At 35.5% G+C, this 17,004-nt stretch overlaps 1 protein-coding gene across 1 annotated transcript in view; it reads right to left on the reverse strand.

The window, feature by feature from the left end:
- Positions 1–17,004, reverse strand: part of SYCP1 (synaptonemal complex protein 1) — a 53,220-nt gene that overhangs the window by 12,959 nt on the left and 23,257 nt on the right. Inside the window, exon 11 of the mRNA XM_064587526.1 lies at positions 3,849–3,905. Coding sequence (XP_064443596.1) covers positions 3,849–3,905 — 57 coding nt within the window. The remainder of the gene's footprint in view (positions 1–3,848; positions 3,906–17,004) is intronic.

Here is a 17,004-nt window from a genome sequence, read left to right on the forward strand (position 1 = left end):
CATAGAAATGCATGTACTTTCCTACAAGTCACATTCTTTTCTGAATGTTACACTTCCAGTGATGCATGTACAAGCATATCTCATTTCATTGCACTTCATTTTATTGCACTTCACAGATGCTGTGTTGTTTGGTGTTTTTGGTTTTTGCAAATTGGAAGGTTTGTGGCAACCCTGATCCAGGCAAGTCTATCAGCACCATTTTTCCAACAGCATTTGCTCGCTTAGTGCCACTTGTGTCACATCTTGGTAATTTTTTTTTAAAGATTTTATTTATTTATTTGACAGAGAGAGAAAGAGCACAAGCAGGCAGAGTGGCAGGCAGAGAGAGAGGGAGAAGCAGACTCCCAGCTGAGCAGGGAGCCGGATGCGGGGCTCGATCCCAGGACTTTGGGATCAAGACCAGAGCCGAAGGTAGATGCCTAACCGACTAAACCACCCAAGCACCCCACATCTTGGTAATTCTTACAGTATTTCAAATTTCTGCATTATTATTATTATATTTGTTATAGTAATCAGTGATTGGTGATCTTTGATGTTACTATTGTTTAGGGACACCATGAACCACATCCAAATAAGATGGCAAACTTAACTTAAATGCTTTATGTGTTCTGGCTGCTCCACTGACGTACTATTCTCCATCTTTCTCCCTTTCCTTGAGCCTCCCTATTCCCTGAGACAAAACAAAACTGAAATTAGGCCAGTCAATAACCCTACAATGGCTTCTATGTGTCCAAGTGAAAAAAAAGTCACCCGTCTCTCACTTTAAATCAAAAGCTAGAAATGATTGAGCTTAGAGAGAGGAAGGCATGTTGAAAGCTGAGGTAGGCCAAAAGCTAGGCCTCTTGCACCAACCACTTAGCCAAGTTGTGAATGCAAAGGAAAAGTTCTTGAAGGATACTAAAAGTGCTACTTCCAGTGAGCACACAAATAAGAAAGTGAAACAGCCTTTACTGATATGGAGAAAGTTTTAGTGGTCTTGATATAAGATCAAACCAGTCATAATTCTACGTTAAGCCAAAACCTAATCCGGAGCAAGGCCCTAACTCTCTTCAATTCTGTGAAGGTGGAGAGAGGTGAGAAGCTGCAGAAGAAAAGTCTGAAGCTAGCAGAGGTTGGTTCATGAGATTTAAGGAAAGAAGCCGTTTCCATAACATAAAAGTGCAAGGTGAGGAGTGCCTGGGTGCCTCAGTCTTAGGTTAAGCATCTGCTTTGGCTCAGGTCATGATCCCAAGATCCTGGGATCCAGCCCCTAGTCAGGCTCCCTGCTCAGCGGGAATCTGCTTCTCCCTCTCCCCTCTGCCCACCCCCCACTCATGCTCTCTCTCTAATATATAAAATCTTTAAAAAAAAAAAAAAAAGTACAAGGTGAAGCAGGAAGTGTTAATGTAGAAGCTGCCGCAAGTTATCCAGAAGATCTAGCTAATTAAGTACTGAAGGCATCTACACTAAAGAGTTTCAAGGTAGGCAAAACAGCCATATACTGGAAGATGATTCCATCTAGGACTTTCATAAGCAGAGAGAAGAAGTCAATGCCTGCCTTCAAAATTTCAAAGGACAGGCTGACTCCCTTATTAGGGACTAATGCAGCTGGTGACTTCAAGTTGGAGCCAGTGCTCATTAACCATCCTGAAAATCCTAGGGCCCTTTAAGAATATGATAAATCTACTTGCCTATGCTCTATAAATAAAACAACAAAGACTGGATGACAGCGTATCTGATTACAACCTGGTTTAACTAAATATATTAAGCCCACTGTTAAGACCTACTGCTCAGACAAAAAGATTCCTTTCAAAATATTATTGCTCATTGACAATGCACCTGGTTACCCAAGAGCTCTGATGGAGATGTACAAGATTAATGTTGTGATGCCTGCTAATACAATATCATTCTGCACCCCATGGATCAAGGAGTCATTCTTTCAAGTCTTATTATTTAATAAGAAATACATTTTGTAAGACGATAGCTGCCATAGATAGTGATTCTACTGATGATCTGGGAAAAGTAAATTCAAAATCTTCTGGAAAGAATTCACCATTCTAGATGCCATTAAAAATATTTGTGATTCGGGCACCTGGGTGGCTCAGTTTGTTAAGCGACTGCCTTCGGCTCGGGTCATGATCCTGGAGTCCCGGGATCGAGTCCCGCATTGGGCTCCCTGCTCAGCAGGGAGTCTGTTTCTCCCTCTGGCCCTCTCCCCCTTCATGTGCTCTCTCTCTCTCTCAAATAAATAAATAAAATCTTTAAAAAAAATAAAATAAAAATATTTGTGATTCATCAGAAGAGGTCAAATATCAATATTAACAAGAATTCAGAAGAAGTTGATTCCAACCCTCATGGATGACTATAAGGAGTTCAAGACTTCCCTGACAGAAATAACTGCAGATGTGGTGGAAACAGTAAGAAAACTGGAATTAAAAGTGGAGCCTGAAGATGTAACTTAATGGCTGCAATCCCATGATAAAACTTTAACAAGTGAGGAGTCGCTTCCTATGGATCAGCAAAAAGAAGTGGTTTCTTGAGATGAAATCTACTCCTGGTGAAGATTGTTGAAATGACAACAAAAGATTTAGAATATTATGTAAACTTAGTTGATAAATCAGCAGCAGCATTTGAGAGGATTTATTCTGATTTTGAAAGAAGTTCTAACTGTGGGTAAAATGCTATCAAACGGTTCGTGAAAGGAAGAGTCAATGAAGCAAACTTCATTGTTGTCTTATTTTACAAAATTGCCATGGTCATCCCAATTTTCAGCAACCATTACCCTTGATCAGTCAACAGCCATTAATAATATCAAGGCAAGACCTTCCACCAGCAAAAAGATTACAACTTATTGAAAGCTCACATGATGGTTAGCATTTTTAAGCAATACAATGTTTTTTTAAAGATTTTATTTTTTTCCATTTTTTATTATGTTCAGTTAGCCAACATATAGTATTTTAAAATTAAAGTATGAACATTGTTTTTTAGACATAATGCTATTGCACACTTAACAGACCACAATACAGTGTACATATAACTTTTATATGCAGTGGGAAACCAAAAAATTCATTTTACTTGCTTTATTGTGATATTCACTTTGCTGCATTGATCTGGAACTGAACCCACAAGATCAAGGTATGCCTGTATACATAATATTCACAATTTTCTGTTGTATTTTTATTTTTTTAAATTGAAGTAAAATTAACATATAGTATTATATTTGTTTCAGGTGTACAATATAACGATTCAACAATTCTATACATTACTCAGTCCTCATCGTTGTATTTTTTAAAACAAACACTTATATGGCATTTCCTATGTGCCAAGCACTATTTATTTACAAATGCCTTACAAATATTATCTCATTTAATCCTTTTAACAACTTTAAAAAATAGATACTATTCATTATCCCTTTACAGTTGAACAAGCTGAGGCATAAAGAAGTAACTTGCCCAAATCAGAAATATTTGATAAACCTAATAATTATTATATATAAGGCTTATGATATTTCAATATTGTTGGAATAAAGTATAGCAAATAAAAGCCTATTTAAATTTTTTATTCTTTTATTACTTCCTCATTATTTGCAATTTATATATCCAGAACCTCAGATAAAATATATGGCATTTACTAATCTACTTGAAAGCAGAAATAAATAATGAGCATATTTTACTGGAATTATACGTGACCCAAAACAACTCCATAAGAATATGTGATATATACTTTCATAATCTGAACACATTCTATATTTGGAAATTAATATTAGATGCTCCTTACCTATTTATGAACAAAAAAAAAATTTCCAGGTAGATGTTAGAAAACAAGCTGGATTATAAAGAAAAACCAGGAGAATTATATAAAACTCTTACCTTATCTCTTTTTTCGAGAGTAACTATGTTCTCTTTTGCCTCTCTTTTGAGTTTTTCCTATTAAAAATGAGTGCACACAATGTAGTCACTACTATTATCAAAAATTAATGTTATTATCAAAATACTTCTAAGAAGTATTAACAAAGAAAGAATACTAAACTCTAAATCTTATAAAATAATGAAAAGAAAAAAAGAAAAACAAATTAGTTTCTTTCTACAGAGCTTATTTAGTTTTGATTATCTTTAAAATTCTGATCTGTCCAGTATGTATCTGTGGAATCTTGGTAAGTCTTTTAAAACTCTGAATCAACTTTCTCATTTGTAAAATGAAGTGGATGGATCAGATTATAGATGAAGAAATACACAAAAGTAGCTAACTGTAAAGAGCTATAAAGAGATCCAAAATATTATGGGCTTTTAGAGGCAGAATTCAGTTTTTCTGTGCATTGAGAAAGGGTACATTTCAGTTGGACCTTGAATAATGAACTTTTAACATGAGATAAACAAGGATGAGGGGGAAAGAAAGTACAAAATACTTAGGAAATAATACATCACTTTTGCTGGAGATTAGGGTGTATATATTCAGTAGAGAAAAAAGAAAAATTAACTCTGGCCTACAAAAAAGAATATGTACTATGCCTTTAATATGACAGTCACCTGGAGAACACAATTGTTACAGCCCCCAGGAAGCCTTCAAGGACGCAGAGAAGAGAAAGTTCCAACAGAGAACTTTAAGCAAACTTGCCTTGCCTGCCTATGAGGTCTATGCCAATATCAACCTTACTGAATGCTTTGTGTACACCATGCTATCTCTCCCAGAGTGTTGCTCCTAACCAGAGAACTCACTTCACCATGAAGAAGCTGGTAGTAAGCTAACGTAACAGTAATCACTATTCTTATTGCGTATCCTATCAATGACCAATAGTTGATCTTCAGTTATAGTGACAACTGGGATCTCCAATAAAGGGCTAGAATGCTCTCTTCTAGGATAAATTATATCCTCTGTACTAGCAAAATTGCACTGCCTCTCAGAGGACTTCTAGAGGCTTCTAGAGGACAGAAGGGAGAAAGCACCTCCCATGACTGCATTGTCTCTATAAAATTCTGGAGACTTTTGCTGGTCTGGAGATCTTACTTACAGTCTGTTCTAATACAACAGGTGTTTCCAAGGTGTGAATTATTAGCTCATACACAAACATATATCTTTAGTAGTGGTTAACTAATCATGAGTTCCCTAAGACCAAAGAGATAGGCAGTCCACTATGGTCCCTATTTAAATTGGATATCAAATATGCCTATAATATGGTCTGACAAACAGACAATTGACTTCAGCCACAGGAATAGAGAATGATGGCCCTGTACCCAAATTTCAAACTTGAATAAATTTATAAACCTAGAATCCTCCAAATTAAAAGAAAGCCTGGTAACTGTTGTAGAAGGATTTTGCAATAATATCACAAATACATACATTATCCCTTCTACTATCTTGTGCACTGAGAGAGATACTAAGACTTATGGGTAATTGGACATTGACTATTAACTAACACCAATTATTATAACCCAAAATGTTACTATTTTGTCATTAGTTCAAGTGCAGGTGTATTGGAGTCAGGTGATAAATGGCATTTAATCCAAGTCTACCTTACAGTGAGCCCATGGAACCATAAACCTAATCTGTGGTCATTTCTTAAGATCCTAAAGGCTGAATAGATAAACTCAAGTAAGTGCCATAATCTCCATATTGGTTCTAACCACAAAATGAGAGTTTTTAAGTTTAGAAGGACCAACTGGAAGACTCTGAAACTTTCCTCCATATCAAGAATATAAACAAATATATCAAATGCCACATCTCACCTAGGCAGAGATTCAGATCCATCAAACCGTGAAAGATGTAGAGAAGGTGATTTATCACAGTCCCACAAAGCCAACTTAATTGGAAAATTAAATTCACTGTTATCCAGTAACAGTTTTGTCATACCAATGGGTAAGTAACAGAGGCCAAAATAGGGATTGTGTATTGATTAGGATAAAAAATGAGAACTAAGAAAAAAGTTTCATATAAAAGATGAACTTATTTTGCAATAATATCACAAATACATACATGATCTCTTTATGAATATAGATGCAAAAATCCTCAACAAAATACTAGCAAACTGAATCTAGCAGAATATAAAGAATTTAACCAGAACCATGGTTAAAGAACAAATACATGTTTTTATTAATCTTGACAACATAAATTAACAAAATAAATATCAAAATTGTGTATGTGGAAGAAGAGGCAGTACGAGAAAGTGTTAGATATATTGTTTAAAAATATAAAGGTAACCAGTAAAATAACTGAAAGTACTACACACACCTTTTAAATCAACCAGACACACACACACACTTTAAAGAAAAATAAAATAAATATTAATATGTCATGTAAAATAAGATGACAAAAACATGATTCAATTATATATCATATCGATAAGGGATTAATAACCATAAGGAACTCCTATAAGTCAACAACAAAAACAACAACTAAAAAATGGGCAAAGGACTTGAATAGACAATTCTCCCAACAAGATATACAAATCACTAACAAGGGAAGGAAGTAATTAAGAATGTCAAAAACAAATTCAACAACAAAAACATACAATCTTATGCCATAATTTGTGATTCTAGTGAGGCTCAGCATGAGAGCCACACAGAGTATATTTGTGCTGATTTGACTCTAGTCAATATGGCTCTTAACCTAATCACCACTTGCACAATATTGGTGAAAGCAGACACAAATAACAAAGAGAGTAACTGTCACTAATATACCTGAATTGATAATAAGTATCTGAGGGGTAAGTGGGCAGTCCATTAAAAAAGAGGCCTAGAAAATGCATAGAGAGTGAAAATTTCAGAAAAAATGACTAAATTTTTTCATTTTGGTCTCTCTAGTCTGGACAAAGAAAGCACAACAACCACGCCCATAAAGAATTAATTATCCTTGCCAATAAATAGAACATACTAGCAATAAAGTCAAAAGACAAGTTTCAAAAAAAAAACAAAACAAAAAGAAAGAAAAGATTCCCCTGAAAGAGCAGAAAACACAAAAATAAGTGATTCACTGAAAAAAACACATGAATTTTGTCCTTTTCCTTGGTCTCCTCTTATCACCCTTTAAGTAGAATATACTAAATCATAATATCCTTATCTTTTCCCTCATAAAATTGGGTAAGGAAATTCAGCTTGAAGAGAGATTAGTAATATGGCAAAAAGTGAGTAACCATACACACACACACGCACACGCATGTACTGGAATATTACTTAGCCATGAAAAAGAGAGATCTTGCCATTTGCAGCACCATGAATAGACCTAGAGAGTATTATGCTAAATGAAATAAGTCAGACAGAGAAAGACACATACCATATGATTTCACTTATATGTGGAATCTAAAAAAACAAATGAACAAACAAACAAAGCAGAAACAGACCCATAAATACAAAGAACAAACTGATGGGTTGCCCAAGGGGAGATGAGTGGGGGGCTCACAAAATGGGTGGTGGAAAATAGGGAGATACAGGCTTCCAGTTATGGAATGAATAAGTCACAGGGATGAAAGGTACAGCATAGAAAATATAGTCAGTGATATTGTAATAGCATTGTATGATGACAGAGGGTAGCTACACTTAGGGTAAGCATAGCATAACATATAGAGTTGTCTGAATTTCTATGTTATACACCTAAAACTAATGCAACATTGCATGTCAAAATACTTCAATTTTAAGAAAAAGAATAACCACAACTTATCCTCTCAGATAGATACATGGGCTCTAGGGCTTCACATTGAGTTGGTGGAAAGATCTGAAGACTGAGGATAAACACATTACAAGAAAACTGCAGACCAATATCTCTTTATGAATATAGATGCAAAAAATCCTCAACAAAATACTAGCAAACTGAATCTAGCAGAATATAAAGATTATACATCATGACCAAATAGGATTTCTCCCAAGAATATAAGATTGGTTTAACATCTGAAAATCAATTAATGTAATACTTTGTATTAATAGAATACAAAACCACACAATCACCTCAATATACACAGAAAAAGCATTTCACAAAATCCAATGTGCTTTTATAATAAAAACATTCAACAAATTAGGAATAGAAAAGAACTTTCCCAACTTGATAAAGAGCATCTAGGTAAACTGAATTTCATCAAAATTAAAGAGTCTCTGCTACAAATAATACCATCAAGAAATAAAAAGACAATCCACAGAATGGAAGAAAACATTTGCATATCCTACATCAGATAAGGGACTGGTATCTAGAATATATAAGAATTCTTAAAACTCAAAAATAAAAAAACAAATAACCTAATTTTTAAATGGGTAAAGCATCTGAATATACATTTCTCAAAAAAAAAAATATACAAATGGCAATAGCACATGACAAGATGATAACATTATTAGGCATTAAAGAAATACAAATCAAAACAACGATATACCATGTCACACTCACTAGAATGACTATAATCCAAAAAAGTGTTTCTGAGGATGTGGAAAAATTGGGACTTTCATGCACTGATAGTGGGAACCCAAAATGGTAAAATTGGCTTGGAAAACAGTTGGGCAGTACCTTAAAATGTTAAGCATAGAAATATAATATTATCCAGCAATTCTACTCCTACATATATAGCCAAGAGAAATGAAAACATATACCCACACAAAATCTGTACACAAATATTCATAATAGCATGATATATAATAGTCAAACTAGAAACAACTCAAACTTCCATCAACTGATGAATGGGTAAATAAAACCTAGTATAGCCACACAATAGTATACTATTTAGCAATAGAAAGGAAATACTGATATACGCTGGGATGTGAATGGACCTTGAAAACATAATGTTAAGTGAAAGAAGCAGTCACAAGACCATATATTATATGATTCCATGTAAGTGAAATATCCAGAATAGGTGAATCAATAGAGACAAAAAGTAGCTTGATTAGTGGTAGCCTGGAGCTGGTGGATTTGGCGATGGAAAAAAAAGGAGGGGATAATAACTGCTGATGTATATGGGAATTCTTTGAGGGGGTGATACATGTATTCTAAATTACATGGCCATGATGGTTGCAAAACTATCAGTATATTAGAAACCATTAAATTGTACACTTTAAATGGGTGATTGAAAGGTATATAAATGATATCAGTGAAACTTTTTAAAAATGACAGAGTTGAGGGGTGCCTGGGTGGTTCAGTAGGTTAAGCAACTGACTCTTGATTTTGCCTCAGGTCGTGATCTCAAGATTGTGAGATTGAGCCCCACATGGAGCTCTATGCTGGGCATGGAGCCTGCTAAAGATTCTCTCTCTCCTTCTCCCTCTGCCCCTATGCCCCTCTCTTCCTCTCTAAAAAAAGAAAATGAATGAGCTGAGCAGGGACACAAAGTTGGGGACTTTAACACCTCCATTTCAACAACTGAAATACCTACTCGCCAGAAAAATCAGCAGAAGTATATATAATCTAAACAATACAACCAACTAATTGGATGTAATTGACATTTATAGAACACTTCAACAATAGCATAATATACAGTTGTTTCAAGCACCCATGGATCATCCACCAAGACAGATAATATTCTGGGCCATAAAACAAATCTCAACAAATTTAAAAGAATGGACTGAACATTTCTGTCTCCCCAAAATTCATACAGGGGCCTTAATTCCTAATGTGGTGTGGTGTTTGGAGATGGGGCCTTTAGGAAGTAACTGGGTTTGGATGAGGTCATGGAGATGGAGCTCCCACAATGGGATTAGTGTCCCTATCAGGAGAGGAAGAAACTAGAGCTCTCTCTCAGCCATGTGAGGTCATAGCCAAAAGGCAGCTGTCTGCAAGTCAGGAAATGAACTCTGACCAGAATATGACCATGCTGGCATCCTGATCTCAGATTTCCAGCCTCCAGAAGTGTGAGAAATAAATACTTGTTTAACCTATTGAATCTATAGTATTTTTGTTATAGTACCCCAAGCAGACTAATACAAAAATCATACAGATTGTGTTCTCTGACCATAATGGAATCAAACTCAAAATCAAAATCAGTAACAGAAAGACTACAGGAAAATCTTAGAATACATGAAAGTTTAAAAACACATTTTAAAATAATCTATGGGTCAAAGAAGTCACAAAGAAATCTAAAATTATATAGAACTGAATGAAAACAAAAACAACATATGAAACATGTGGGTTGTAGCTAAAATAGTACTGACAGAAAAATTTATAGTACTAAATACTTTCATTAGGAAAAAGGGAAGAGTGATGTCAGCAAAATGGCAGGAGTTTTCTACCAACCTCCTCACCAAGAAAACATATTTTGACAATCATCCACAGATGAGAGTACCTTTGTAGAAGTTCTAGAAGCCAGCAGAGAAGTTCCAGCACACCAATGGAGCAAAAAAATCATAGACTGAACACACTGAAGAGGATAACAGGAACAATTTCACTTTACCCATGTCATCCCCTCTCCCAAGACAGCATAGTTTGGTGCCAAGAAAGATCTCTCAGCCAACAGTTTTTCCTTTGGGAAAAAGTGAGAGCAAAAGAGGGACACCCAGCTTCCCCAACTGTGCAGGATATTGCCAAGGAGGACTATTTCTTTCCCACCCCATCTAGAATACTAGGGTGAACTACGTGAGTGAGGGGTGAGGAGGGGTTGGGAATACAGCAACAAAAGCTCAGAATGTATTTAAGGTACACAGATCCTAACCACTTCATGGACTCCAGTGGGAAGCCTGCCCAAGAGCTGCTGGGGAAATCTTGCCTGAAGATCAATTGGCCCACGGACACTACCCCAGTGCTCCACACATCTCAACCACACACACGTAATACCCCACTGCCAACCTGCACATGCCCTTAAGGGTGGCAAGCATGAGCCTTTGAAGAAGGCTAGTGAACATGTGCAGAAAGCTGGCCCAATGCTGCAGAATTGGGAGAAAGTACACAAACCTGATCATTCAACAAAGCCTTAGGGAGAGCAAAGAGGAGGCTGCCAGCACCCAGCCTTTGCAACATCAAGAGAAAGCATACAATCTTAAGAATTCCCCTCAAAGAGCAAACAAGAAGTGTAGAGCAGGCAGATATAGATACAGACATAGACATAGACATAAATAGACATATAGATACAGAAAAGATCTGAGAAAACCTCAGAATCCCTAACAGAGCTAACAGAAGATACTTCTCTGTTGAAGGTAACCAATAAAAAAAACTGGAAGAAATAACCATCCTTCAAATGTGAAGACAGTGATGCAAGACTTGAAGAAACATGAAAAACCAAAGCAACATGACACCACCAGAAAAATGCAATAGTTTTCAGTAACCAACTCCAGAGAAATGGAAATCTGCAATTTGCCTGATAAAGAATTCAAAATAGTTGTTTTAAGGAAGTTCAATGACCTATAATAAAACACAGTAAGACAATTCAATAAAATCAAGAAAATAATATATGAACAAAAGGAGAACTTTAATAGAGACAGAAATCATAAAAAAAGAACTAGACAAATTCTAGAGCTGAAAAATACAATGAATAATGAAAAATACAATAGAGAACATTAAAATAAGACTTGATCAAGCTGAAGAATGACTTATTGTCAAGTTCACAGAAATTATCTAATTGGAACAACAAAGATAAAAGAATTAAAAATAGTGAGGGAAGACTACATGAATTATGGGATACCATCGAGTGAAACAATTTACACATTAGAGCCCCAGAGGAAATAAGATGGAGGAGGGCGCAAAAAAATAATCTAAAGAAATTATAGCTAAGAACTTCCCAAATCTGGAGAAGAAAAAGAGAAAGAAAAAGGAGCAGAAGGTTCATTTCAGTAAATTACAGCTGAAAACTTCCCTAATTGGGAAAAGGAAACAAACATCAAAATCCAAGAAGCACAGAGAACTCCCATTAAATTCAACAAAAGCTGGCCATCACCAAGACATATTATAGTCAACTTCACAAAATAAACAGGTAAGGAAAGACTCCTGAAAGCAGCAAGGGAAAAAAGTCCTTAACTTATAAGGGAAGACAGATCAGGTTTGCAGATCTGTCCACAGAAACCTAGCAGGCCAGAAGAGAATGGCATGATATATTCAACCAGCTGAATGGGAAAAGTATGCAGCCAAGAATACTCTATCTAGCAAGGCTGTCATTCAGAATAGAAGGAGACATAAAGAGTTTCTCAGACAAAAATTAAAGGAGTTCATGACCCCTAAACCAGCCCTGCAAGAAATATTAAAGGGAATTCTTGAGTGGGGAAGAAAGACCAAAAGCAATAGACTAGAAACGAATAGAGAAGGTGTGCCTGGGTGGCTCAGTCAGTTGATTATGACAAGACCTTGATTTTGGCTTAGATCACGGTCTCACAGTCATGGGATCAAGCCCTGCGTCAGGGTCCATGCTTAGCATGGAGTCTGCTTGAGATGGTCTCTCTCTGCCCCTCTCACCACTCAATCTCTCTCCCTCCCTCTCTCTGTTGCTCTCTCAAAATAAATGAAATCTTAAAAAAAAAAAAAAAAGAGAGAGAGAAAATCTCCAGAAACAATGACTTAACAAGTAATACAATGGCATTAAATTCATATCTATCAATAATCACTTTGAATGTAAGGGGACTAAATGCTCCAATCAAAAGACACAGGACATCAGAATGCATTAAAAACAACAACAACAAAAAAACAAGTTCATCTATATGCTGCCAACAAGAGACTCATTTTAGACCTAAAAACACCTGTAGGTGGAAAGCAAGGGGATGGAGAACCATTTATCATGCTAACAAATGTCAAAAGAAAGCTGGCATAGCCATACTTATATCAGACAAACTAGATTTTAAACCAAAGACTATAACAAGAGATGAAGAAGGGCACTATATAATAATAAAGGGGACAATCTAACAAGATTATTTAACAATTATAAATATTTATGCCCCCCACTTGGGAGCACCCAAATATATAAATCAATTAATAACAAACATAAAGGAACTCACTGATAATACAATAATAGTAGGAGACTTTAACTTACAGCAATGGACAGATCATCTAAGCAGAAAAAATCAACAAGGAAACAATGGCTTTGAATGACACATTGAATCAGATGGACTAAACAGAATAAAGAGAGCATTTCATCCTAAAGTGGTAGAATACACATTCTTTTTGAGTGCACATGGGACATTCTCCAGAACAGATCACATACTGGGTCACAAATAAAGACTGAGATCAAACCATGCATATTTTCTGATTACAGCACTATGAAACTTAAAGTCAACCACAAAAAAAAAATTTGGAAAGACCACAAATACATGGAGGTTGAGGAACATCTTACTAAAGAATGAATGGGTTAACCAAGAAATTAAGGAAGAAATAAAAAAAATACATGGAAACAAATGAAAATGAAAACACGATGGTCCAAAACCTTTGGGATGCAGCAAAGTGGTCATAAGAGGGAAGTATATAGCAATACAGTCTTACCTCAAGAAGAAAAATCTCAAAACAACCTAACCTTACACCTAAAGGAGCTAAAAAAAAGAACAATACATGAAGCCCACAACCAGCAGAAGAAGGGAAATAATAAAGATTAGAACTGAAATAAATGATACAGAAACAACAACAACAACAACAACAACAACAACAACAAACCCCAGTAGAACAGATCAATAAAACTAGCAGCTGGTTGTTGAAAGAATTAATAAAATTGATAAACCCCTACCCAGACCTAACAAAAAGAAAAGAGAAAGGACCCAAATAAATAAAATCACCAATGAAAGAGGGGAGATCACAACCAACACCACAGAAATACAAACAATTATAAGAGAATATTGTGAAAAATTATATGCCAACAGATTGGGCAATCTAGAAGAAATCAATAAAATCCTAGAAATATATCAACTACCAAACCTGAAACAGGAATAAATAGAAAACTTGAACAGACTGCTAACTAGCAAAGAAACTGAATCAATAATCAAAAATCTCCCAACACACAAAGTCCAGGGCCAGATGGCTTCCCAGGGGAATTCCACCAGACATTTAAAGAAAAGTTAATACCTATTCTTCTCAAACTGTCCCAAAAAATTAAAAAGGAAGGAAAACTTCCAAACTCATTCTACAAGACCAGCATTACCTTGATTTCAAAACCAGACAAAGACCCCACTAAAAAATTATAGGCCAATATCCCTGATGAACATGGATGCAAAAATTCTCAACAAGATACTATCAAATCGAATCCAATAGTACATTAAAAGAATCATTCACCATGATTAAGTGGGATTTATTTCTGGGCTGCAAGGGTGGTTCTATATTTGCAAATCAATCAATGTGATACACCACATTAATAAAAGAAAGGATAAGAACCATATGATCCTCTCAATAGATGTGGAAAAAGCATTTGACAAAGTACAGCATCCATTCCTGATAAAAACCCTCACAAAGGCAGGGGTAGAGGGAATATACCTCAACATCATAAAGGCTATATATGTACGACCCACAGCTAATATCATCCTCAATGAGGAAAAACTCAGAGCTTTCCCTCTACAGTCAGGAAGAAGACCGCGATCTCCACTCTCACCATTGTTATTTAACATACTACTAGAAGTCCTAGCCTCAGTAATCAGACAACAACAACAACAACAACAAAAAATAAAAGGCATCCAAATTGGCAAGGAAGAAGTCAAACTTACACTATTCACAGAAGACAGGATACTCTATGCAGAAAACCCAAAAGACTCCACCAAAAACTTGCTAGGACTGATATACGAATTCAGTAAAGTCAAAGGATACAAAAATCAGTGTACAGAAATATGCTGCATTTCTACATACCAATAATGAAATAGCAAAAAGAGAAACCAAGGAATTGATCCCATTTATAATTGCACCAAAACCAAGAAGATACTAAATAAACCTAACCAAAGAAGTAAAAGATCTATACTCTGAAAAAAAAAAACAACAAAAAAAAAACACTTATGAAAGAACCTGAAGATGACACAAAGAAATGGAAATACATTCCTTGCTCATGAGTTGGAAGAGCAAATATTGTTAAAATGTCTATACTACCCAGAGCAATCTATACATTTAATGCAATCCCTATCAAAATACCATCAGCATTTGTCCCACATCTAGAACAAACAATCCTAAAATTTGTATGGAACTACAACACCCCAACAGCCAAAGCAATCTTGAAAAAGAAAAGCAAAGCTGGAAGCATCAAATTTCAGACTTCAAGCTATATTAAAAAGTGGTAGTCATCAAGACAGTATGGTACTGGCACAAAAACAGATACATAGATCAATGGAACAGAATAGAAAACCCAGAAATGGACCCACAACCATATGGTCAACTAATCTTCGACAAAGAGGTTAAGAATATCCAATGGAAAAAAGACAATCTCTTCAACAAATGGTGTTGGGAAAACTGGAGAGCAACATGCAGAAGAATGAAATTGGACCACTTCCTTACACTATACACAAAAATAAATTCAAAATGAATGAAAAACCTAAATGTAAGATGGAAACTATCAGAATCCTAGAGGAGGATACAGGTAGCAACCTCTTTGACCTCAGCCATAGCAACAACTTACTAGACACGTTGCTGGAGGCAAGAGAAACAAAAGCAAAACTGAACTATTGAGACTTCATCAATATATAAAGCTTCTACACAGTGAAGGAAACAATTAACAAAACTAAAAGCCAGCCTATGGAATGGGAGAAGATATGTGCAAATGACATATCTGATAAAGGGTTAGTATCCAAAATCTATAAAGAACTTACAAATTCAACACCCCAAAAACAAATAATCCAGTTAAAAAATGGGCAGAAGACATGAATAGACATTTTTCCAAAGAAGACATCCAGATAGCTAACAGACACATGAAAAGATGCTCAACATCACTCATCATCAAGGAAAGGAAAATCAAAACTACAATGAGATATCACCTCACACCTGTCAGGATGTCTAAAATTAACACAGGAAACCACAGATGTTCGTGAGGATGCAGAGAAAGGGGAACCCTCTTACACTGTTGATGGGAATGCAAACTGGTAGAGCCACTCTGGAAAACAGTAAGGAGGTACCTCAAAAAGTTAAAAATAGATCTATCCTATGATCCAGCAATTGCACTACTATGTATTTACCCAAAGGAAACAAAAATACAGATTTGAAGAGACATATGCACCCTGATGTTTACAGCAGCACTATCAATGATAGCCAAATTATGGAAACAGCCCTAGTGTCCATCAGCTGATGAATGGATAAAGAAGATGTTGTATATATATACAATGGAATATTACTCAGCCATCAAAAAGAATGAAATCTTGCCATTTGCAAGAGCGTATTATGCTAAGCAAAATAAGTCACTCAGAGAAAGACAAATACCATATGATTTCACTCATATGTGAAATTTAGGAAATAAAACAGATGAACATGGGGGGAAGAAAACAGAGGTATACCATAAAACAGACTTTTAACTACAGAAAACAAACTGACAGTTGCTGGAGGGGAGGCGGGTTGGGGATGGGCGAAATGGATGATATATATTAAGAAGGGCACTTGTTGTGATGAGCACTGGGTGTTTATGTAAGTGATGAATCACTAAATTCTATTCCTGAAACCCATATAACACTATATGTTAACTAACTAGAATATAAGTAAAAACTTAAAACAACAACAACAAAAAACAAAAACAAAAAAGGAAAGAAAACCCTTTTGCACTGTTGGTGGGATTATAAACTGGTAAAGCCACTATGGAAAACAGTATGAGGTTCTTCAAAAAATTAATAATAAAACTACCATATGGTTCAGTAATTCCACTTCTGGGAATATATCCAAAAGAAACAAAAACACTATGCTGAAGAGGTATCTACACCCACGTGTTCACTACAGCATTATTTCCAATGGCCAAGATAAAGAAACAACTAAGTGATACCAACAGATTAACGGATAAAGTAAGCGTGATACACATACACACACAAAATGAAATATTATTCAGCCATAAAGAGAAGGAAATCCTGCCATTTGCAATAACATGAATGGATCTTGAGAACATTATGTTAAATGACTTAAGTCAGACAGAGAAGGACAAATACTTGTATGTGCTTATTTATAAGTTGAATCTAAAATTAAAAAAAGAACTCATAGAAAAAGAGA

This window comes from Mirounga angustirostris, unplaced genomic scaffold (assembly GCF_029215605.1).
Source record: "Mirounga angustirostris isolate CCGP_5_RB_7025 unplaced genomic scaffold, mMirAng1.0.hap1 SCAF_4, whole genome shotgun sequence".
Classification (NCBI taxonomy): Eukaryota; Metazoa; Chordata; class Mammalia; order Carnivora; family Phocidae; genus Mirounga; species Mirounga angustirostris.